The 22,253-nt window shown below is 55.0% G+C and overlaps 10 protein-coding genes across 10 annotated transcripts; 4 read left to right on the forward strand and 6 right to left on the reverse strand.

Moving 5' to 3' along the window:
* Positions 1-963: 963 nt before the first annotated feature.
* On the reverse strand, positions 964-2,106 carry ACRALDRAFT_2097892 (uncharacterized protein; the record flags this gene model as incomplete). The annotated part of the gene is made up of 1 exon (XM_071022854.1): positions 964-2,106. The coding sequence occupies one exon, from the start codon at positions 2,104-2,106 to the stop codon at positions 964-966; it is 1,143 nt and encodes a 380-aa protein (XP_070876336.1).
* Positions 2,107-2,601: 495 nt separating this feature from the next.
* On the reverse strand, positions 2,602-5,301 carry ACRALDRAFT_1074427 (uncharacterized protein). The gene is made up of 2 exons (XM_071018242.1): positions 4,301-5,301; positions 2,602-4,220 (listed from the first exon to the last, which is right to left on the reverse strand). Exons 1-2 carry the CDS (start codon positions 5,156-5,158, stop codon positions 2,697-2,699), a joined length of 2,382 nt encoding a protein of 793 aa, XP_070876337.1. The 5' UTR covers positions 5,159-5,301; the 3' UTR covers positions 2,602-2,696.
* An 84-nt stretch (positions 5,302-5,385) lies between these two features.
* ACRALDRAFT_206631 (uncharacterized protein) lies at positions 5,386-7,093 on the forward strand (the record flags this gene model as incomplete). The annotated part of the gene is made up of 8 exons (XM_071022077.1): positions 5,386-5,414; positions 5,445-5,624; positions 5,708-5,822; positions 6,066-6,086; positions 6,153-6,280; positions 6,313-6,439; positions 6,471-7,007; positions 7,043-7,093. 8 exons carry the CDS (start codon positions 5,386-5,388, stop codon positions 7,091-7,093), a joined length of 1,188 nt encoding a protein of 395 aa, XP_070876338.1.
* Positions 7,094-7,538: 445 nt separating this feature from the next.
* On the reverse strand, positions 7,539-9,249 carry ACRALDRAFT_2098998 (uncharacterized protein; the record flags this gene model as incomplete). Its single annotated transcript, XM_071022921.1, has 4 exons — positions 7,539-8,323; positions 8,417-8,651; positions 8,727-8,925; positions 8,993-9,249. 4 exons carry the CDS (start codon positions 9,247-9,249, stop codon positions 7,539-7,541), a joined length of 1,476 nt encoding a protein of 491 aa, XP_070876339.1.
* Positions 9,250-11,970: 2,721 nt separating this feature from the next.
* ACRALDRAFT_1067935 (uncharacterized protein) lies at positions 11,971-13,606 on the reverse strand (the record flags this gene model as incomplete). Its single annotated transcript, XM_071017502.1, has 3 exons — positions 11,971-12,510; positions 12,594-13,322; positions 13,385-13,606. The coding sequence occupies 3 exons, from the start codon at positions 13,604-13,606 to the stop codon at positions 11,971-11,973; spliced, it is 1,491 nt and encodes a 496-aa protein (XP_070876340.1).
* A 35-nt stretch (positions 13,607-13,641) lies between these two features.
* On the reverse strand, positions 13,642-14,122 carry ACRALDRAFT_206633 (uncharacterized protein; the record flags this gene model as incomplete). The annotated part of the gene is made up of 4 exons (XM_071022078.1): positions 13,642-13,656; positions 13,692-13,743; positions 13,792-13,964; positions 14,033-14,122. The coding sequence occupies 4 exons, from the start codon at positions 14,120-14,122 to the stop codon at positions 13,642-13,644; spliced, it is 330 nt and encodes a 109-aa protein (XP_070876341.1).
* A 460-nt stretch (positions 14,123-14,582) lies between these two features.
* On the forward strand, positions 14,583-15,931 carry ACRALDRAFT_2100732 (uncharacterized protein; the record flags this gene model as incomplete). The annotated part of the gene is made up of 5 exons (XM_071023025.1): positions 14,583-14,784; positions 14,860-14,916; positions 14,965-15,010; positions 15,054-15,446; positions 15,514-15,931. The coding sequence occupies 5 exons, from the start codon at positions 14,583-14,585 to the stop codon at positions 15,929-15,931; spliced, it is 1,116 nt and encodes a 371-aa protein (XP_070876342.1).
* A 492-nt stretch (positions 15,932-16,423) lies between these two features.
* Positions 16,424-18,627, forward strand: ACRALDRAFT_1079589 (uncharacterized protein; the record flags this gene model as incomplete). Its single annotated transcript, XM_071018919.1, has 2 exons — positions 16,424-16,742; positions 16,848-18,627. The coding sequence occupies 2 exons, from the start codon at positions 16,424-16,426 to the stop codon at positions 18,593-18,595; spliced, it is 2,067 nt and encodes a 688-aa protein (XP_070876343.1). The 3' UTR covers positions 18,596-18,627.
* A 450-nt stretch (positions 18,628-19,077) lies between these two features.
* ACRALDRAFT_1067938 (uncharacterized protein) lies at positions 19,078-20,245 on the forward strand (the record flags this gene model as incomplete). Its single annotated transcript, XM_071017503.1, has 2 exons — positions 19,078-19,724; positions 19,954-20,245. 2 exons carry the CDS (start codon positions 19,078-19,080, stop codon positions 20,243-20,245), a joined length of 939 nt encoding a protein of 312 aa, XP_070876344.1.
* A 549-nt stretch (positions 20,246-20,794) lies between these two features.
* On the reverse strand, positions 20,795-22,008 carry ACRALDRAFT_1067939 (uncharacterized protein; the record flags this gene model as incomplete). Its single annotated transcript, XM_071017504.1, has 5 exons — positions 20,795-20,955; positions 21,071-21,155; positions 21,207-21,642; positions 21,737-21,749; positions 21,882-22,008. The coding sequence occupies 5 exons, from the start codon at positions 22,006-22,008 to the stop codon at positions 20,795-20,797; spliced, it is 822 nt and encodes a 273-aa protein (XP_070876345.1).
* Between the last annotated feature and the right edge of the window lie 245 nt (positions 22,009-22,253).

A 22,253-nucleotide genomic window follows, 5' to 3' on the forward strand; every position in this document is an offset into this window, starting at 1 on the left:
TCGGGCGAGCAGGACCTCGGCGACGGGTTTGGTGTTGCCAGTCTTGACAACTTCTACGGCAGTGACGAGGATGACAGCGAGCTCAGCCCGATGTATTATCCGCTCCCTGCGTGGGCCGCGTGGTGGCCGGATCCCAGCTTGCATTTTGTTCTCAGCAAACGGACCAAGATGATTCTGAGCCAGACGGGGAGCCAGACGAGGACCCAGGCCCAGACAGCAGAACAGCCGGGTTTGCCGCCCCCCAACTTTTTCGACACGCCTCGGGTCTACCCCCTCAAGCTGCAAGGCCTGGTCATCGGGCGATGCAGCGACCTGGTGGACGTGACGCTGGATTCTGGCCCCGACATGGTGATCTGGGCGCTTAGCAGCTCGGGCCTGGCGCAGTGCTGGGTGCTCGACACGGGGCGCGAGGGGAGGGTGGTCCGGGCCATGGCGCAGGGGGACGGAAGCCTCCGGGAGGTGGACGACGACGGCGACGTTGGCATGGTGGACTGCCCACAGACGCTACCGGTGGATGTCGACGGTTCCCTGGCGTCCGGGCCGGCGGAGGACGAGAAGTACGGCCCGCGGTGTGCGTGGACGATTGCTACGGGGTCGAGACGGGGCTTGCTCGCCGAGTCGGTGCGGATCGATTCGATTCAGGACGGGCCCGGCATTGCCCTGGTGGATTTCGAGTTTGCGTTGTAGTGGAGGGGCCGAGGGGGACGGTGAGGCAGACTGACTGGGATTTCCTGAAGATTACTACGGAGCAGATGGTCTATCTGTTTCTCCTTTGTTTCTTTTCTTTTTCTTCCCTTTTACCTCTCTTCTTCCTCAGTCTCCTATACTCAGCTCTTTAGTATATCCTTTTGTGTCACCTAGATTCAGAATAGGAATATATGGCATTGTCTAAAATCTTTACAGGACGTTGTCTCGTGCAGTTGGGACGTATGGGAATAAGTGAGGCCACGCCAGAAGACTAGATTAGACAGTCCTCACGGGAAGGGAGTCACTCCTTCTGATGCGCTTGGGACCGGCCGTAGCAGCAGCAGCGGGACCGTCGTCGACTTGGCCGTTGGCTTTGCCGTTAGCTTCGCCGTCGCTCACATCAGGCGAAGAGTCGGAAACGAGGTTATTCTCGCAAGGACGGCCGGCGACAATGTCTTGGAGGTTGCGAACAGTGCAGTCGGCGATTTCCTGGAGGGCCTCCTCGGTGAAGAAGGCCTGGTGACCGCAGACGAGGACGTTGGGAAAGGTCAGGAGACGCATGATGACGTCGTCCTGGATGATGGTGTCGCTGTGGTCGTGGTAGAAGAGGGGCGCTTCCTCCTCGTAGACGTCGAGGGCCACACCAGCGAGCTTCCGGGCCTTGAGGGCCTCGATGAGGGCTTTTGTATCGACGAGCCCGCCGCGCGAGGTGTTGACGAGGATGGCGCGGTCGGGGAGTAAGGACAGGGTGTGGGCGTTGATGACGTGCTTGGTGGATTCGGTCAGGGGGCAGTGGAGGCTCAGGACGTCGCACTGCGGGAGGAGGTCGTCAAGGGAGTCGACGTAGGTACCGTAGGGTTCAAAGGCCGGGTTGGGGAAGGGGTCGTGGGCGATGACGCGGCAGCCGAAGCCGGCGGACATGATGCGGGCAAAGGCGATGCCGATGCGGCCGGTTCCGATGATGCCGACGGTCTTGCCGCGGAGGGTGCGGCCGACGAGGCCGTCGAGGGAGAAGTTGCCTTCCCTGACGCGGGCGTGGGCGCGGTGGGTCTTGCGGTTGAGGGTCTGGAGGAGGGCGAGGGCGAACTCGGCGACGGCTTCGGGGCTGTAGGCGGGGACGTTGGCTACGGGGAGGCCGAGGGACTGGGCGGCGACGAGGTCGACGTTGTTGGAGCCGGCGCAGCGGAGGAGGATGGCGCGGACGCCGGCGGAGGCGAGGTGGGAGAGGACGGGGGCGGGGAGTTTGTCGTTGACGAAGACGCAGACGGCGTCGGCCGAGTCTTTTGTGACGAGGGAGACGGTTTCTGGGTTGAGGGGGACGGAGTGGAAGATGAGTTGGATGTTGGCGTCGGGGGGACAGGCGGCTTGGAGGTAGTGTTTGTCGTAGGGTTTGGTGCTGAAGACGGCGAGTTTGGTCATTTTAGTTGTATTGTGAGAGATTTGAAAAAATGATCTGGTTATTATTAGCGGACCGTTGAATTGGTGGAGGGTAGAGGGTGGATGGTAAGGAGGTTGAGGAGGTTAAGGAGGTGAAGGAGGGAAAAGAAGGGGTGAGATGAGGAGGTTGGTGATGTTTTTGAATGGGTTCAAAAGGGGGTTCAAATGAAAGGTACGTATACAAAGTACCTGGGCTATAAGTGAGTACGTACCTTGTTGATGGTGTCTGATGGTTGAGATGGTAACGGACGAGGAGTATAAGTGAGTAAATAAATAAATAAATAAACAAGCCCAAGGGAGATGAGAAATAAACGAGAACGACATGAGATGTGAGAGGACGATGGATAATATACCAAGCTGGGCCATTGCCAGGGTGAAGACGCCATGCATAGAATGGAACGTCATGTCGCCGTCTTGGTGGACACGATGGACCAAGACGTGGGAAACGAACTGCAGTCTCTGTGAGATGGATGGTTCGATGTCAGTGAGATGGATGGCCGCTCCACCTAAAAGGCAAACAGACAAAAAGACGAAAACGGACAAAATGAAAGCGTTCTATCATCTTGGCGCCGTCATGGCTCCGCCCGCCGGTATCCCCCCCGTATGGTGTAATCCTTCTGCGGCCCCTTTACCCTATACCCAATCGTCCACTCGTGCAGCTCGACCGCCCTAAACCGAAACTCGTACGCCACATTGTAGAAATCGTCAATGCACAAATGTCCCGCCTTGGCCCTCCACCCGTCCACCGCCGTGTCCACCCCGGGCCCCGGCCCGAGAAACTCCACCTCGTGGAACAGGTAGTCCGCCCGCCGGTCATCGTCCGTCCGCACGAACCACACGCTCATCACGTCCCGCGCCTCGTCGTACCGCCACACGTACCGCCTCCTGGCCTGGAACTTCAACCCGTTGTCGGCGCAAAACTCCCCTTCCTCGATGTAGAGGTATTCCTCCCCCGGGTTCCCCCCGTCGTCCGACGTCCCCGTTGGCCCTCCGTCGCCGGCGCACTGTCGCCCGTCCTTCGTGGCCTCCCGCAGCAGGAACCTCGCCGTCCCGCTGAAATGCCCACTGGGATGCGACGCGAGCTTGCTCTCCAACGTCCTCTCGAGCCGCCACTCCCCCAGCAAGCCGCGGAACACCGCCCGCGCCACGAACCGTCTGCTCGTCAGCCCCGCCATCACGGTCTCGTCCGCCTGACGCAGCGCCTCGGCATTCTCCGCCCGCGCCTTGTCATCCGCGAAACGAGACAGATAGCGCGACGGCGTCTCCATGTTGATCGCCGGCGCATTGGGCGGGAGCGTCAGGGAACCCGACGGGCTCCTCTCCAGATCCAGCGCAGCCGCCATCTCCTGCATGAGGAACAGGTAGTCGCCCATGGGGAACTGCGAACGCCGCGCGTCCCCTCGTAGCGAGAGGGTGCGCCTCACGCACGAATCGTCGGCTGCGGCCGCATCGACGCCCGCGGGACGGCTTGCTGTGTCAGCCTCTGATTTCGGGGTCCACAGCGCCGCGAGGAACCGTGCCTGCATCTCCATGACGCCCCAGTACGGCGCCCGGTAGAACCCCACGAACCCCAGCGTCGGCACCTCCCTGTTCTGCGTGCCGTGGAATCCCAGCGCCAGCGGAAGGTCGCGCGCCTCCGGGTCGTGGTGGAGCTTCTCGAGCACCTGCGCCGGGAGGAACGACACGCACCCCGTCGCGTCGAACCCCGTCGCCAGCACCACCGCCGCCACGTCTTCCACCGCCGTCGCATCTTCCGTCTTCTCGCCGCCCCCGCACGTCGACTTGACAATGGCCGTCGTGCCGTCCAGCCGCTCGAGTTTACCCCGCGACGCCGTAATGAGGCCGGACCTCACCAGCTCGGTGTAGTGTTGGCTCACGGTCACGTACGGCGGTTCGGTGCGGTCGTCCCCCTGAACGGCAATCGATGGGGAGAACTGCGATTGGTCTCGGCCCAGCGTTGCTTCGTTGACCTTGTGCATCGTCACCGCCCTGTCGGCCGGGATGTGACCCTGGATGTCCCTCAGCGGGCGGGGTCGGTTGTTGAGGTTTGAGGACGACATGTCCAATGGTAGGAAAGGGGGCGCAGTCAACTTGGACTGGACGGGGGAAGTGGAACAAAAATAAGGCGTCAGTCTTGTCAACGCACTGAAATTCATGGGCGTTGTGAAAGACTCACCTTGGGAGACGTAAAAAGGGGAAAGACCCAGGCTGGCCGCTGGATGAGATGATGGACCGTGTAACGATCCACGTTCGGAACCCGGCTCGGTCCGGGAGAATGGGCGGCAGAAGACAAGTGGCTGGCGATGGTGCCGGCCGTCTCGACGCCGGACATTTGCCCGCCCACCACCAGAATCTTCCCGCCCTTCTCTCCCAGGCTAGCGGAGTTTCCGCTTCCTCGACCTCCCAGCAGGCCCTCCAGATTGCGATACTTGCTGCTGTGCATCACCGGCACGGCCACATCGTCCCGGACCCACGACGGAATGGCAGGTCTGCCAAAGAACCCCGACGCGACAAGCAGGTAGTCGAACACACTCGTCTCAGTCACGTCCCCTCCCTTCTCCTCCTTGTCGTGGTTTACGCTTTTCTGCACCGTAACCCGCCACCGCGTGTCGTCCAGCAACTCGGCCCCGACCACGCGCCATCCCAGCCTGATGTCCGCCCCGGGACACCGCCGCAGGTATCGTTCCGAGTACCGCTCCAGGTACCGCCCCACCATCCACGCCCGCGGGAACTGCGGGTCGCCGGCGTCCCAGGCCAAGTCGCTGAAGTGCATCGTGTTCCTGCTCTGGTTCGTCACCATGAGGGGGTGCACCAGCCCTTCGCCGTCGTCTTTGCTGGATGGCCAGAGGCCGCCGATGCGGGGCTGCGCGTCGAACACGGTCACCTTGAACGTCCCTGACGGGGTGTTATGGAGGAGCGTTTTGGCTGCCACGAGACCCGAGGGGCCGGCGCCTGCGGGAAGATGAGTCAGTGGAGGCGGACGGGACGTCTGGGATTCTTGCGACATACCAATGATGCAGACATGTTTAACCATGGTGATGATCTGCTGTATTCCTTGGGACAATAAAGCCTGGGTAGATGAGCCCGGTTGTGTCAGGGACTGAGATGAGAGTGAGACGGAGAGTCTGAGATGAGGGATATCTGGTCAGCTGCGGCGAAATCGGAACTCTTTTCTCATCATTGTCGGGAGATCGAATCGTAGAGGCTGGAAGCTCAACGCCTAAAAGTCTGGCCGAATGTTATAGCAGCTCAAAGTCCAGCATGGTGTTGAGAGAAACGCCTACAGCCAGGTAGAAATGTTTGTGGTGGATGACTGAAAGAAGGGGAATGCCAGGGAAATACCGAAAAAAGAGGTTCCTCTTACTAAGCAATATGATTCGGCGATGGTCCGTGCACACTCGGATCCGGGCCAACTCGACCTCCGAAGCTCCGAAGGAAGGGAACGCTAACTACGCCGATCCCGCATTTATCGGCCCCGAGATGGACGTGCACTCGGTCATGTTCGGACGGAAATTACTTAATCAGGAAAACAGACCGGAAATACAACGTAGTCTTATTTCTGTTGCTGTTGTAAAGAGGATAGGAACTACAGAGTGGCCATGAATAACAAGACAATGAACTCTTCTGTTAAAGCTGAGAAGAACATAATGAATATAATCCAGGTAGCTCAAAGAACATGCACGAACATCCGTATATCTGTTCGTCTTTAGTCCTTCTATCCCCTGGTGCTCTTCAGATTTACACTCTACTAAGGCAGGCATATAAACCTTCCTGCTAGCTTAACGTCAACGACCTATGAGGTTAACTTTTTTCTGTGACTCTTTTGATTCTTTTGCTTAAACCTAGAAAAGCAGACGGTAGACCCGCGTGAGAAATAACAAGCGAATCATCAATTTAGCTCACGATACTTGTCTTAGTGCCTACTCTGATTTTACACGTAGGCGCCAGAAACGGAACTGAACGTAAGACTGCTGGCTGATCCTTCCAGGCTCCCGTTCCACCTCCAGCCATAAATACTTTGCTCCTAGCTCTTTGGCTGCAAAGAGTCTTCACCTTTCCCTCTTCCTTTGATACTCGTATTCAACCAGCTGCAAGGCACCAAGGAAGGGAATACACACCTGGCTCAACAAGCTGTAAGTCCTCACCTTGTTCCCATGTCAGGATAATGTGTTGATGGATCTTGGCGAGTTCATCTACCAGGCCCGTCATGGCTGAAGCTTCCTCTTTCGCTGGCAACCCTGGCCAGGGTTACATTGAATCCAGCGACCCCCCAACTGCTGCTACCATCTGCTGCGTGGCCTTGAACTGCAATGAGGTCTTCAACTCCAGGACCGCGATGCTGTAAGTTCATCCCCAGTTTCTCCCAGTTGACTAGCTCCATCGACAAGAGTTTGGCAGGCTCAACTCCCCGATACTCTTCTTACTCTTCCTACCCTTGCTCTTACCTGTTGCTAACTGACGCCTTCCAACCCAGTGAGCACAAGAGAAACCTGCACAATGGCCCCGACAACGTCTCCCCCAACACTCACTACGTGTGCCCTGTCCCCGGTTGCCGCCAAGGCCAGTTGATCCTCCGCTCCGACTACCCCGGAAGCGGCCGTTTTGACGAGTTCCAGCGCCACTTCCGCGAAGATCACTCGAGTTTCTATCAGTCCCTCGATCGATGGGCTCTCCACTACATCTACCTCGGCGTCCGGGCCGTCTCTGACATGGCTCCCGATACCATCGCCTTGGAGAGGAAACAACTTGAACTAAAGCATAGACTTAGAGATATCGGAATATTGGAGAGCAGGATCAGCCAGCTGGAGGAGCAACTTCAGCAAGCTAACAGTAACCTATACTACCCTCTTGGTAATGGCGGAAATCCTCAGGGCGGCTCCGAGGTTTGCTATAACGCTCCTATGGGTCAGATGTAGAGCCAACGAAGCCGAGGGCTGAAACCGCCCAACGCATTTTATGTACTGGCTAAGGATACCACAGGGAAAGAAAGTATAGACAATAGACTAGGTCAAGCCTCTTGATATCACCTTTTCGACTATGTTTGTCATGCTTGTTGTCCGCTTCTTGTGGTAGTCGTTGCTATCGCCATGGTCTTTATTGTTGCCGCCGCCATCGTTGTCGTTATCGTCCTTGTTGTCGTTAATATCGTCGATATCATCGTTGTGCCTCTATCATTGTAATTGTTCCTGTGATCGTCGTTTTATACTCACATGCATATAGTCTACACTTGACGTACTCTCAACTTCCATGTCAAAAGCTATAAAGTTCATAGATTGAATCTGTCATACTATACAGGCCATGTTCTCGAGAACACCATAAAGTTCAACGTCCACACTCGACTCCATCTCAGTCATGAGGTTTTGATTCTAGTAAAACAGACACTACAACCGCGGTCATTAGGTTCATAAAGCCGACTAGAAAAAGTCGCCAGGCGGCCCTTCGTTCTTATGGCTACCACTGCTGGGTGCCCGGAGCTCAACGTCGCTAGTGTCGTCCCCATTGGACCCGTCACGGCGATCAAAGTGGGAAACGTCAAACTTGTTTTGCTGGGGGCTTCGTAGCACCTCGCCCATCCCCCCACCAACGTCATTCATACCCGTCTCGCACATCCTGAGATGACGATGGGCCGAAAAGAAACGCCAACGCGCCGACTTGAACTCCCTATACTCCTCTCTGACCGTGTCCGAGCTGGTCATGAAAAAGATGACCGAGTTCCAGATACCCTGGAGCGGCAGGACGATGGCCGTGGCCACGTTAAGGCCGTAGCTGACGTGGTTTGGGTTGGCGAGGTCGTTGATGCGGTTGATGGAGCTCGGGGTCCAGGTGATGAGGATGGAGATGGCAAAGATGAAGCTCGTGCGGAGATATGCCAGCTTGACCGGATCTAACCCTCGCAGGCGGGCGTTGAAGTGGCGGATGGCGGATCGCACGCGCTGGACGAGCGAGGGCTTGGGCGGCGGGTGGGATGAGATCATGGTCTCGAAGCGGGAACCATGGCCGGCGGCTGCGGGGAGGGGTGCTTCTTCAATGTCGTCGTTGGAGTGCCAGGACGGCGGGTTGGGACAGTTCGCTGGATGTAACACGGCGGGGGCCGGCACGGTGGGTGATCGAGGGGGGGTTGGCGGTGTTGGGTAGGGGATGACGGTTGTGATTTTCACTTCGGTCACGGCGGTAACGTGCCAATCTTCGGATCGCTCGGCTCGGTGTCGTGACCGCTGGGAGGAAAAGGTTAGTTCTGCCATTTTACAAAGAAAAGGAAAAAAGAAAAAGAAAAAAGAAAAAGGGCTGAGACGGCCTACCTTTTCCCCTGAGTCTCTCGTTTCTTCGGAAAAAGAGACATTCTTCCGTCGTTTGCCATCTCGACCATAGAGACTAAATGTGAGGTTTCGCAACTGATTGCGATGATGGAAAACATGATAACCGACTGAAAAGTAGATGACCCCGGAAAGAAAGATGCAGATCCATATAGGAAGATAGTAGGTGTATATACGCAGGGCGCTCCAGTCATGCTTGATCCAACACCAAAGCTACCGATAGTGTGCAGCGATTAGCCTCTGATGCTGTCCATTATCGTCTTTGTATGAAGGGTGCATCTTTCATACCGTTGCGTCACCGTACATAGGTCGACCGCCGGGGCGAGCGACAAGCAAGACAATGGCCGGGATGAAGGGTCCGCCGAAGCAGATGATGCAGTATAGCCAGAGATAACTCCTGAAAGCCGAGGGGTTGGCGCCGCAAAAGAAGACGAGGAAGACGTTGACAGCCATGGCGAGAGACCACCAGGGGTCGGACTGCATGAACCTGATGATGGCAATGGTTAGCAAGTGCCGGCAGCGCCAAAAGTGAGGTCGAAACGGAGTACGATTACATTTCTAGTAGAAACGACTGTGCTTGGCACAAGACGGATTCTTCGCCTTTGAGAATCCCATCGTGTCCTATGAGGCAGGCTATACTGGCGCCAATGTTCGCGATGGAGGCGAAGAGGATGAACAAATTGGGAATGGTCCTGACTTTCTTGGAGACCCCATAGACGAGGAAGATGCAGGTGATTCCGATGAGGGAGAGGGAGGCACCGGTTCTCTCGAGCGCAATGAGGACATCGATCTGGTGTTTGGTCAAGGCCATCGCCAGGAGGTGAAAACTGGCTAGGCAGGCATATAGGAGTTGTCAGGAGTCGGGAGGCCAGGACGCCTTCTAGCACTGACCAGCGTCAAGGACTCGAACAAAACGATGCGCTGACTCGAGTCGGTATTGGGAATAGAGCGAAGCCGTGAATCCGGGGAGAGTAAAAGTGAAAGCGTTTGAACCCGAGGGGGAAGAAGTTGTGGGCAGTAATACCATGCGAACGAGGTTGGACAGAGGCGCATGCAGGTGTTGTAACGCCTGGAGAGAATCGAAATCGAGGCATCGGATAGCAAACGAGCGACTGTATCAGTCCAGACAGCCATACTGATACCCGGAGCATTGCGCGAAGCTGCATGGCAGGCTGTCAGACGTGAAATGCAGGCGGCGACACGACGTTACACGGAGACAGACTGGCGGAGACCCGAGAAGGGCGTTTTAGAGCAGAGATTTCCATAACAAAGCAACTTTCCACGAGGGTCAAGAAGGAAATGGCCGGAATAGTAGCCTAGTAGGGTCTGTAGGCGCCAGGTTATCAAGTGAGAGTCGCTTCTTATTCAGTCGACGACTCGGCCTCCTCGGGTGCAAACAGATGAACGGGAAAGAACATATTATCCGTGTAACTATCAGGGCTGGGCAGACACTATGGCATTGCTGTTTTCGTGCGTCATGCGCCATGCTGCCATGGACGCCATGTGCTGCTGAATTCCCCAATCCCGACTATCGCTTCATCCGGCGCTGCAATGGCGCACATATGCAGCTCGGCGACGAGCATCGCTACTTGACGAATTAAATCTTGGCGGCTGGGGGGAATAGGCGTGCAGTTTGTCTGTTCCCTGACTAGGAACCAGGGGTTTGCAAAAGCCCAGTCGAGCCGAGTCCACTGTCCGACGGCTTCTCGAGTCGTCTCGCTTACACTCTACCATTGATTTTGCTTTTAATCCTGTTTTCATCTCTCTTCTCTTTTGTATTTCTTTAGTTTCCCCGTCTACTCCGTTAGTCGACTCTTGTGCAGCGCTTGCCTCGCACGGCTACCCACTGACCTGCATCATGTGCAATGCAGACATGGACAAACAACCCAGGGGGATCGACGACGCACGACTCACGCCCGTGTAAATAGGACATCCTGCATACATCCCACCAATGGACTCTATACCACCATCCATGCCACAGCGTTTATTTGTTTGACTGATCACTGAAGGATGGAGACGATTGGAGGACGCTGGAGGTAGCGGAAAAGCTATTGAGGAGATTTCGAAGCGATGTGCAATGGCTGTCCCGGCTCCTGAGCTGGGTTGGATTATAGCTCGTTGCCTTCAGAACAACAGTCAAATTACCGTCCAGATAAGGGCCAAAACAATTGTAGCAGTAGCCACGCGGCCCCTCGAAATGTAGTACGCATCTCTTCAACCATCAACTTGAACGCAGCAAAGGTAGTCCCTTCGTCAGGAGCTGCAATCAGCGCACGCGGGCAGGCGGTGGCCTCTTTTGCCCACATGCATTCCGGTCATTCTGCCAGGATCAACAAAATCCTTTTCAGAGAAGCGGCCGTTGGGTGATGGACTTTTTTCTTTTCATGACAGAAATACCAGCAGGCTGTTTTTTTTTTTTTTTTTTTTCCCCAAGTATATTGCACCTGTATTCCGATTTTTCAAGCCACCCTCCGCATCATCGTCCAGTCTCCAGCAACTCACTTGTCGAATCGGAATTGGGATTTCGCCTCGAGGATTGGAACTTGGAACCCGGAAGTTTAGGAACAAGGCGGTTATCCAATGGACAACGTATGACAGGAGCAAGAAGGGCGCAATATTCGGGTTGAAGGAAGATAACAACGGTACCCAAGACCGACTTGGTGGAACATATCAGGACGATAACAATATTGTCCGCAAGTAGGGAGGGAGGGCCTTATTGACAATGTAGTCTAGAGGCCTAAGGAGACTGCATGTTAAGAAGATGGCGGCGAAGAAAACTTGAATACAATGAATCAACAGATCTACTGCTTATTTTGTGACGTTGTGTGCGACACAGCCTGTGCAATATACAGTAACTCGACATAACTGTCGAGGCGATGTACCTATCTACGCACACTTTAACGTGGTGCTATAAGTACATCGGCTCGACAGTTTTGTCTCGTCACTGTATACATATCCCTCTACGTTGTATTTGTTCGCCCTTAATCTAGCTAGTTTAGCCCCCCCGGCCCGGGGTTCCCGGGGGCCCCGGGTGCCCGTGCGTTCGGAAGGCTGCCGCGGACACTATCTTTCTTTAGCCTACGAATGACCCGACCAACCAACCGTCACTTGCATAAATGCCAGCCTCACCCTGCCCCGTCTCCGTCTCCAGGACTGAAATAGAGGAGCACAGACGTTTGCCTTCCACATCCTAACTCGCGGAACGTCTTCCCCGGCGCTTTGCCAGCCTTCCTAGTGTCGCTAGTCTTAACGAGGCCCCATGCCAAGACATCTTGAGTCCGGGGTGGGTGGCAGCACTACTAGTGCGCTCGTCTGTCTGCTGGCTAGGGTTGACTGAGAGGGGCCCGCGCTGAGTTGATGTGGTTAATAGGGAGCATAGCGTTTCCCCCAAAACATCGCTCCGTTGAAGCTGACCTGGTTCTTGATATTAGGTATGATACACTTCTCCAACTCCACCAGATGGATGACGCTATATTTCCGAACGAGTCCAGTAAGATGACGCAGTGGCCTCAAGTGCGAATGCCTTCCGGCATCACACACCCATTTCAAAGTCCTTTTCGAGCTGCTCTTGAAGCTTCGCCCACTGGCCCTTCACCTTGCAGGCCGAGGTCCAGTAATTGCCCTTGTCATCCTTGCCGAGAACGAAGAAGCCATCCACAGGCTTAATGGGGCCGTGGTTCTCCTGGACATAAGAAGGCCGGCACGGCGCATGGCCCTTCCCGGGGTGTTTGCGAGCGGGCGCAAAGTCAAGGTTGAACAAGCCTGCCTTGGACCAGTTGGAGAATCCAATCTGAGCCATGTCGCCGTTTCCCATGACGACGACAGGCAAGCCGGTCCCGGACGCGCGTACCATGGCGTAGTAAGCCTCGTGCTGAGCTCGCGTGCCCTGCTCATTGATGGCCTGTCGGACCTGGCGGGCGAGCCAGCTCAGCGGCTTCGAGGTGACATCGCCGGCGCTGATGAGTACGTTTGCCCACCCGAATGCATTGCCGACGTACGGGCGTTCGGCCGAGGCAGGTATCAGGTCACCCTCGAACGCCTTGCGAAGCGACATGGCGATAGATGCCGCAACCTGGGAGACGAAGAGGAAGGTTCAGTTAGTGATAAAGCCTGGGCAGGTCGACGCACACCAAGAGTGCCCGTGCCGGGACCTACCAGCCTGTCCGGGTTCATCCTCATTGGTCTGACAACACAACGCATTGTCCATGCCGTCAGGATATCACCCTCTGTCAAGAAAACTTTTGACGGATCTTCACCCTTCTTAACAGCTTCAGCACGGAGCTCTTCCAGGGCCTTCTCCAGCTGCGGTCGCCAATATGTCTCCGGGACGCAGACCATACGATTATCCTTAGCTCGGACAAGCATATCAATACCATACCCTAAACCCCACTTGAGGAGGCCGCCCAGCCCAACCCGTCTATCAGCCAAGACATGCTGTTCAGTGGCAGGCCGGGTCCCCTTGGCAATGACATCGAAGGGATCCGAGTCGCCATGGCATGGCGTTGGGATCTCTGCTTCCTTGCCCCAGAGCATATTGCTCCAGCCTTCGACAACATACTGCATACCGAGCGCGTCAAAGGCTACGTGTTGCCACTGCAGCACCACGACCGTCTTGTCGGCGAAGGAGTTGACGCGCAAGCCCAAGACAGGGCGGTTGGAGGTGAGATAGTCCTTGATACCTCCGGGCTGATACCCGGGCTCCCACGCCAGGTCCACCAGGTCGTCTGGGTCACCGACCACGGCGGGCCGGGCAGAGGGCTGTGGGATCTTGGAAGCCGCCGGGTGAGACGCAGCGGGCATGCCGTGGTCGACGTGGGAGAAACCGATTGCTGGTCGCTCGGCTGTGAACTCCCTTGGGATATGCCATTCAGTCTTGCCAGCAGCCTGCACAGTGAGTCGGGAGCTTTAGCATGTCCACCAGGCGTTGCTGCAGGTGTGCTTCTTACATTGGTCCTCAGCCGGCCTCCCAGCTTTTGCCACCCTTCTCTCTTCACAAGGCCCTCAAGAGACTGCCGCAACTTCTCAGGGTCGAGAACATCGTCAAACACGAGCGACACAGCCATGTTATTGCCCTGAACCAGCCGGCTGTTCTCGAAAAAGTGAAGTGGTAGCACCCGATCAGTCGGGTCGAGCTCCACCGCTGGTTTGCGTCCAAAGAGATACTCCATGTTTAGGCGTTACTTGCAGGCAGGCAACAACAGGTTCAATGTTGTTTCAACTATCGGAGTAATCTCAGGCAATTGATCAATAAACAAATGGCTTCATGTTGGTCAGGGCCTCGGAGAAGGGCATAGATAAATGGACACTGTCTGCTTCCAGGGGGGTCTTTCGAAAGCCGTTAGTTACAACGTACCTTGACAGCCCCATACGTTGTAAGTAAATGATACTCCATGTCGACAAGGGGAGGTTACAGTCTTGCCGGGGTATGCCCTCGTCTGGTTTGTGTAGCAACGACAAAAGTAACCGTAATTTGACAGGGGGCCAGAACGGCACATCGACTTCCAGGGGTTGTAGTGTAAATATGTACTCGTACGAGTATTGCGAGTAGTACGGAGTAGGAGACTCTTATCCCTACCAGAGTCAATTAATGAAACCTCGTCCTCTCCCGTTGAACAACCGGGCTCGGACTTGAATAGGACTCGGTCTACCCATAGCGGATTCACGATAAGGTCAAATCTTACCATTCTCAAAAGCCCGACAGAATAAACGTCAAGGTAGGCAACTAGTAGGAACCTACGAGGTGTTTAGGGTAAGTTTTCGTGGCATGACGGTTACGCTGCACTGATCATATCTTAATCAGGAGGGCCCAGGATCGGATGGCAAGGCAGGGGTCTACCAACGGTCCAATATGAAGCTTGAGCACCGGATCCCCTAACACAAACCAAGGGAAAAGTGGCCCAAAGGGTGACAGTTCTTTTGTGGATTGCAATCTGCATCGGCATTTGTATGCAGCCGGCAGGAATACACTGCATTGGCCCTGAATGTCGAGAGTATCTTTTTGCCCATAAATTGTCGAACACATGGTTCTTAGATCGTGCCCCTTTTTGGATTTACGTCAATGTTTAACTTTGCGTTATCCGCAACAAAACACTCAGTGCTGTCGGTGATGAGCATGCCCGTGACCTAGCAAAGGCCGAAACAGCGATGGACCCCGAAATAGACATCTTCACGACTCCTGGCATGCAGCCGCCGGACGGCCAAACGTCGCAGTTCGACGGCCCCTACAACTTGGTACAGCTAGCCAACATAATCGCATTTGCCATCACATATTTCTTCGCTACGGCCCTCCTAGGTCTTCGGTACTTCCAAGCCGTGAAGATCATGAAGAAAATCGAATTAGATCTCGGTAAAGTTTGCCCTGCCACCTAGCCGACACCAAGGCCCCTGAGCCAGACACTGACTATACATCGGCACCTTCTAGTCATTATTACGATTTCCTATGGCGTATCGCTGGTGTATTTTGTTACCATGATTAACCGTGAGGCTCTTCTCGTGTCTTGGATCCGTGGATCGCTGACTTGAATAGTGATGAACTGGGGCTGGGGGAAACACCTTTGGGATGTGTCGTTGGCGTCTTTGATGGAAATGAACAAAGCAAGACACCCTCCCTGATAGTTGCCTGTTCCGATTCCGACTAATATTGAACATAATGCAGGCCCTGCTTCCTAATACTTTGGCTTACTTGATATGTCCATCTGTTACCAAGTTGGCCATTTTGGCCGTCTTGTACCAGATTGATCCCTCCATCGTCTACCGCACCTTTGCTGTGCTCGTGGCAGTTGCCATCTTCATCTACACGTTGGCCTGCTGCATCATTACTGGCGGCCCTTGCAGTCCTCTCAAAGAGGGTACCCTTCAGTGCCTGGAAAATATCGCTCTCTCTCATGCCGTACTGAATATCGCATCCGATTTTGCCGTCATCGCCATCCCTATCCCGACGATCCTCAAGCTCCAGCTCTCGGCGAAGCAGAAAATCTCGGTTGGGTGTATTCTGACTATTGGTTCGCTGTACGCATCTCCTCCTCACGCAAGCCCCTTTATACGTGTGCGCTTCCTCGACTAACTGATATGACAGTGTGGTTGTCTGTTCCATAGCCCGCCTGCCGTATGTCGTTGTCCTCCCGACCACCCAAGATGCGACATATACACAAGCTATTCTTGGCATCTGGTCCATCACCGAGATCAATCTCGGCATCACATGCGCCTGCGCCATGCGGTTCAAGTCACTGATTAGGACATACCTCCCTAAACTGGGGCTCTTCACTTCTGGCTCTCATGGCGTCGGGAAACCGTCAAAGAGCACATGGCCTTCGACGAACGGATTCCGGACGGATGATAGGAACGTCCAACATTCCTACCAACTCCACAGCATTCAGAAGAGTAGCGCCGACACAGCTCTCGATGGCAGATACATCCAGCTCTATCGCTCATACAAGGTGGACGTGGACGGCAAGAGTGTCGATGGTGACAGCGCTGACAAGATTTTGACTTGAGAGATCAACCTATAAGCCATGGCTATGGTTCTCGTCAACCTGGGGGAAAGATTAAACGCCATCGAGGACCAGGAATATGAACTTGCCATGTTCCAACTTCAGCTAGGCCTCTATCACGGCAGTCGTACTCGTACGACGCGTCATAACGTGGACCAGGCAATTAGGAGGATGCCATAAGGTGCCGAAGGGATACAATCAAGGAGGCGATAGGCGAGGAGCGTCAGGAAACAAAGCCCAGGAAGTTGATCTTGATAATAGAGACGGTCGTGGTCACAAGTGCGGCATGCCTGACAAGGGCCGTGTCCCGAAATAATTCGAGTTCTATATTACTAATGTTGTTTGTTATGTAATCCCTCCTACGTCTCACCCCGAATGTTTGATTTTGTTTCCCATGCCGCATCCGAAATCAGGACACGTACTTCGTACGGTGTACCTCCTCCTCTCGGCCTAGCGACAGGTCTCCCGGCTCCGGGCCGACCCACCTCGGCCGAAATGTCCAACGTCACGCCACCGCCGTACCGACCTACGGAACCCGGCCAACCATGCAACGTCTGTGGGCATCCACGAGACGGAGAAAAGGGAAGCAACCCGAGCGTCCGGATTACCTGGCTCGAACACCTAGACGCCAGCGCCGGACGGGCGTGTCCGTTGTGCATGCTTATCGTCCGGGGTATCGAGCGATGCCTGGGACGGGAAGTCGTCCGGGGTCTGGGTGACACCACTCTGAAGCTCGAGTTCAACATGGCCAGGATGCGAAGCTTGCAGGTCACATTCAAGTCTTCCGCATCAGTGAGCTTTGTCATATCTCCGGGTGTGTCTCTTTGTCGGCATTTGCCTCTCAAGTTGCACCGTCTCAACACCTCCCTTGCCATGGGTCGCTGCCTCTAGCTGGAGCAGAGCATCTGACTTGCTATAGATAGTCCCCTGTTCAACCATCCTTGCTTCACGACTTGGTCCCCAGGTCATCCCGTCCCCCGAAGCACATCCTCGGACGAAAGTCTCGCCTGGGTCCTGGAACGTATACGGGAATGCGACTCGACCCACGGGCTCTGCAAACCCACATCGGAACCTTGCCTGCCCAAGCGCGTCCTCGACATCGGCACGTCCAACCGCCAAGTCAGGCTCTGCGTCACGGAGGAGAACACACCCGGCCGCTATGTCTGCCTGAGCCACCGATGGGGAATGCCTCCCATCCAACAACGCCCCCTTCGACGCACCCTTTCCAACAACATCGAAAGCCATCGAGAAGGGATCGACTGGGACGGTCTCCCCCCGACGTTCCAAGATGCCATCACCTTCACGCGCTCCCTGGGCATTCGCTACCTTTGGATCGACAGCTTGTGCATCGTCCAAGATGACCAGGACGACTGGCGCCGCGAGGGCGCCAAGATGGCCTCCATCTATTCCAACGCCCATCTCGCCCTCGCCGCCGCCCATGGCAGGGATTCCGAAAGTCCCATGTTCGTTCAGACTGATCCGAAGTTCCAACTCCGCCCTCTCGGTCTTTCCGAACCCCTGTTAAAGGAGTTCGGGCTCGATCGAACCAAAAACGGCCACGACATGGGAATATATGTTCGGCGCCCCCTGACGCACATCATTCGACACACGCACCTCCGCGAAACCCTCCGCCAGCCATTCCCCCTCCTCCAGCGAGGCTGGGTGTTCCAGGAACGCTTCCTCTCCCCGCGCACGCTCTACTTTGGCCCCGAGGAACTCTCCTGGGAGTGCGTCGAGCACCACGAGTGTCAATGCACTGAGCCTCCGACCGCCGTGCAAACCAACCCGCAGCTGCGCCTCGCGAACCCAAAAGAACTTCACAGGCCATCCGTGCTCCGCCAGCTAGCAGACGCAAAGGGCCGACACACCGTGGCGAACAGATGGACCAGTCTCGTGGAAGAATACACCGCGCTGGATCTCACCTTCGATACCGACATCTTCCCCGCTTTGTCCGGCTTGGCGAAAAGCTACCGCTCCGTCCTCGACAGTCGATACTGCGCTGGTCTATGGGAAGACTTTCTGCACGAGGGTCTCCTGTGGCATGTTAACAGGGCGACGGAAGATTGGGCGCAGGCTCAATGGCCTGGTGATACCTGGCGAGCGCCTTCCTGGTCGTGGGCTGCCGTGAAAGGCACCGTGACCTTTACGCCGACGAATATATCCCCACTGCAGGAGAAATGCGAAGTGCTTGAAATCGACTGCTCCCTCGCTGGCCCGGACTCTACAGGCGAGCTTACCAGGGGACATCTTGTCTTGAGGGGTGTCATGGTACCCACCAGGCTCGAGTACGTCGACAAGGCCAAGGGGTCTTCGCGGTCGCCCCAGTCGCTGTTTACCCTCGCGACGATGAAGCCCCTGGTTGAGAGGTTCCTGATAGTGACCACCCACGCCGACGTCAACTATTTCCTAGAAGGGGCCCGTCATATCCCGTCAGGGACAGAGGTTGCGTGTTTCCTCGTGGGTGCAGGGGATCACCCTGAAACCTACCACTTTTTGATCCTCAAGCTGTCGGGTACGAGTGAGGCTTCTTCTTGGTCTTGTCCCACGTACAAACGAATTGGTCTGGTGCAGATTCAGGGGCCACCTCACAGCAACCGAACAAGACCTTCTTTCATTACAAGCTGGGTCAAAGACCATGGTGAAGACTGTACTATCAGAGTTATATAGAAGAACTAGATGCCCTTTGATTGCCTCTTAACAAACTCATGCCTCTTACAAACTCACCATCACAACGCATAAAGTGACCCGCCTCACCTCCCGGTCAGGAGTGACCCCTTACACAAATCAGTAGCGACTTGCACCATGTATCTCCCGGGTCTGCACCTATTTTCTTTCTCGTCATTATCCGTATTCGGCGTGCTTACATCGTGAGAAGCGGAGACAGCAGGCTGATCTGGTGAGCCCAGGGACCCGCGTGTTCCGAGTATATCTAGCCCTGTAGGCGGTCTGAAAAATAAATTTCTCTTTCTTCTCTTCTTCTTTCAAGTCCTCACAGCCAGTTCCCTTGTGGTGTTGAAGCTCTCTTTGCCTTTTCTTCTCTACTGTCTTTGGTTCTGGACCATCATCACTTGCCATCAACACTATCAACAGCAGAGTTGCCCCCTATTTCTCTTGTTTCTTCAGTCTTTCTTTCTTCTCTTTCGCCCAAGATGAACGACTTCAACTACTTCGACGACTTCGACTCGGAGCTCGAGTCTGTTTACCCTGACCCGGAGCTGGTACACAACCTTGGCCTGTTCCATTATCATACGGCCGGCACTGTGGCAGCACTGGCAGGTGGTCCAACTTCTGGTCCGGCTTGCGTTCCTGCCTACGCTCAACCTCCTACTTCCGGACCTTCCCCTGCTTCCGTTCCTTCCAACGCTCTTCCAGTTGCTGTTGCTCCTGCCGCTGTTGCCTCAGCCGACTTTACTGATCCAGATCCGAATTGCGACCTCCAGCCTCTCGCTTACCGCAATATAAATCCCACTTCTACTTTTCCTACGCCGGCCACTTTTTCTTCTTCCTTCATCGACCCTCAAATACTCTTTGCATACGATCAATTGCTTCAGCAGCAGCAGCAACCGCTTTCTGGACTTCTTGCGCCTACTTCTACTCCATCGGCCATCTCTCCTTTTCCTCCTCCTCCTCCTCCTCCTTTTCCCACGCAGAGTCCATCTCCTGCCAACGAAGCAATGCCTTCCCATCAATCTCCATTCGTGGACACCAGCGGCGATGGAGTCGTTTACTATTGCGAGGCCGACGGGTGCGAGTCCGGCCCCGGAGGCAAAGGCTTCCGCGACTACGAAGCCTACAAGTAAGTTTCCATCGTCTTTGGCTTTTCCATCGTCTTTTGCCTTTCCATCGTCGTTGCCTTTGCTATCGTCCTTGCCCTCGTCGTTATTTACCATGTCACATTCCCTCGAATTATCAATTGATCCCATCAAATCAGCCTCGTCTTCCCTCCTTACCAAACACTCCTCTGCAGCATTCCAACTCTCGCTCAGAAAACCCGAGAAATCAGACTAACTGTTTCGTCCTCGCAGAAAACACGTCGCGTCCTACCGCGACCTAAACAACCACAGGGCGGCATACCACTATTGCCCCCTGCCTCACCCGAAGAAGGGCACCGGCCACGCGTGCCCGAAATTCATCAGCATCAACAAGCGGTTGGATGAGATCCACCGCCACTTCAAAAAAGACCACTCGCTGGCCCATCCGTCCCACACGGCGGACCGGAGGCGGCACCGAGACCGAATGGTCGAGGTGGCCGTCGAGGCCTGCCGGGCGGAGGGCCATGAATATGTGCCCTACAAGAAGCAACGAAAGGCAAACTAGCCTGGAAGATTGGGATTCCCTTTCTTCTTTCTATACGGGGGGTGTTTAGGGGTTGGGGTTTACTTTTGTATGGAGTTGGGATTGGGTTTTGTTATATACATGAGGGAATAGGGGCTCGCGACCGTCAACTGAGAGCGAGACAGTTGTTCCTGTGAACACTGTCCAACATCGACTTTTACAATTGCTTTCTCTGCTTGTTCTCTGTGATGTGTTCTCTGTCATATAATAAAGGGGACGAGCAACGAAGAACCTCGAGTTCTTCGGCTCGGTCATACACGATTCAGTCTCGCTTTTAAATTTCACCCAAACCCACGAGTTGGTTGCTTCGGGAATCAGAATGAAATCTCGTGCAAGAAATTATAAGCAATTCTTGATTGGGACGCTGCAAATGAAGAGAAGGGATAAACCTAGAACGCTACTCGAAATTCATGTTGTAAAGGAAAGCGCTGCATGAGATGGCCAAAACGAGTGCAGTCCGCTGGCCGTATGAGAAACGTACGCCAAAGAATTACAAACCAACAAGTGAGAGAAACCGGTCCCCGAATCATCTTACTCCCCCATTTGTGGTGGCTTGCAGCCGTAAACATAACGAGCCTTGAAATATGAGTGAACCTTCGGGTTGCGTATCCCTCTTTTCATGCCCTCCACGAACCTGCCGTAGTCTGTGTCAGGACGCCTCAGGACGCTGAACCAGATAAACCTGGTAAAACCTACGGTTCAACGACGACAAGACGTTGCCAACGGTCAGCATATGCCAAGGGTCCAAGATGAACGGGTAACCACAGAGTGACGGCTCCAGGCGAGAGAATTGAGATCGTGACGCACCTTCAATATCGTCGTGAAAGGCATCACGAAACTTGGCACCGCACTGATCGAGTGAGTCCTTGTTGGTCCAACTTCCAATAGGTATCTGCATGGACCGTAAGTAACTCTGAACACATGACCTACGGTCACGACCTACCTTGAAATCGCGCTGTCGAATTCTGATGAAACCAGCCCTCTCCATGCCTTCTTTCTGCACATTCAACTCCACCGGCCGGAAAGTGCTTCCAGTCGAGAGCGCCGCGGCGTCAATAAATCCAGGCCATTTAGTTCTCATGGCGTGCCAGGGCCTTATGGACTGGTCGTCGGAACAGAAGTAGAAATCCAGCTCGCACGTCTCCACCCAACCGCCCGGTCGGCAGCAGCGATACGCCTCGCGAAAGAGGGCGTCCCAGTCCGAGACGGTGCCGAAAAGGAATCTCATGTGGATCAGGTTAAATTGGTCGTTGCAAAACAGCCATGGCTTCAGGTAGTTGTCCGTTCGGAAGGTGAAGTTGACGGGGACTTCGTCGGGATGCATGGGAGAAAGATCTGTGCCGATCACGTCGGCCTCTACGTAGCGGTTCGCAAAGTCTCTGGAGGAGAAAGGGCAAGTGAAATTAGCGGGCAAGGAATGCCACAAGGTGAAAGAATGGAGCCTAGAAGGTGAAAGAGGAAGATATGACTTACATGGCCCATGATCCTGTTCGAGAGGGAGAGGAGGGAAAAGAGAGAGAAATGCGTCAGCTTCTGTCCCGTGATAAATCTGGCTCAACTGAGATTTGGGCCGTCTTGCGGCCTCCCCCTGCTGTGCTTGGATCAATCATCAACTTACCGGACCCCGTCCCCACATCAAGGACGCGAAAAGGCGGCGACACTTCACAGCGGGCGGAATAAAGCTTTTGTTTCCGGATGGCAAGAAGGCCTTCATGACTGGTAGGGGCGCGAGCGGTTAGCCACATTATATTATCAAAAAAAGCTCAAGGTAGAGGCTTCAGGGGACACTCGGCCCGCCCAAAGGGGCAAGGAGACGGTACATTCTCGTGAGGGCCGTCCTGTGCTTCTAGTCCACAGGAGCCCAGAAGCTGACATGGTGGGAGAGGCTGTGCTTCTCGCTGTGGAAAATGCGCCCCCCAATGGAGGTGTAGGTGGTGGACCACTGTGGCACTCTGTCCTTGTATAGTTCGAGTTTCGAAATCGTGTCCGA

This window comes from Sodiomyces alcalophilus (assembly GCF_042370955.1).
Source record: "Sodiomyces alcalophilus JCM 7366 unplaced genomic scaffold ACRALscaffold_2, whole genome shotgun sequence".
NCBI classification, from domain to species: Eukaryota; Fungi; Ascomycota; class Sordariomycetes; order Glomerellales; family Plectosphaerellaceae; genus Sodiomyces; species Sodiomyces alcalophilus.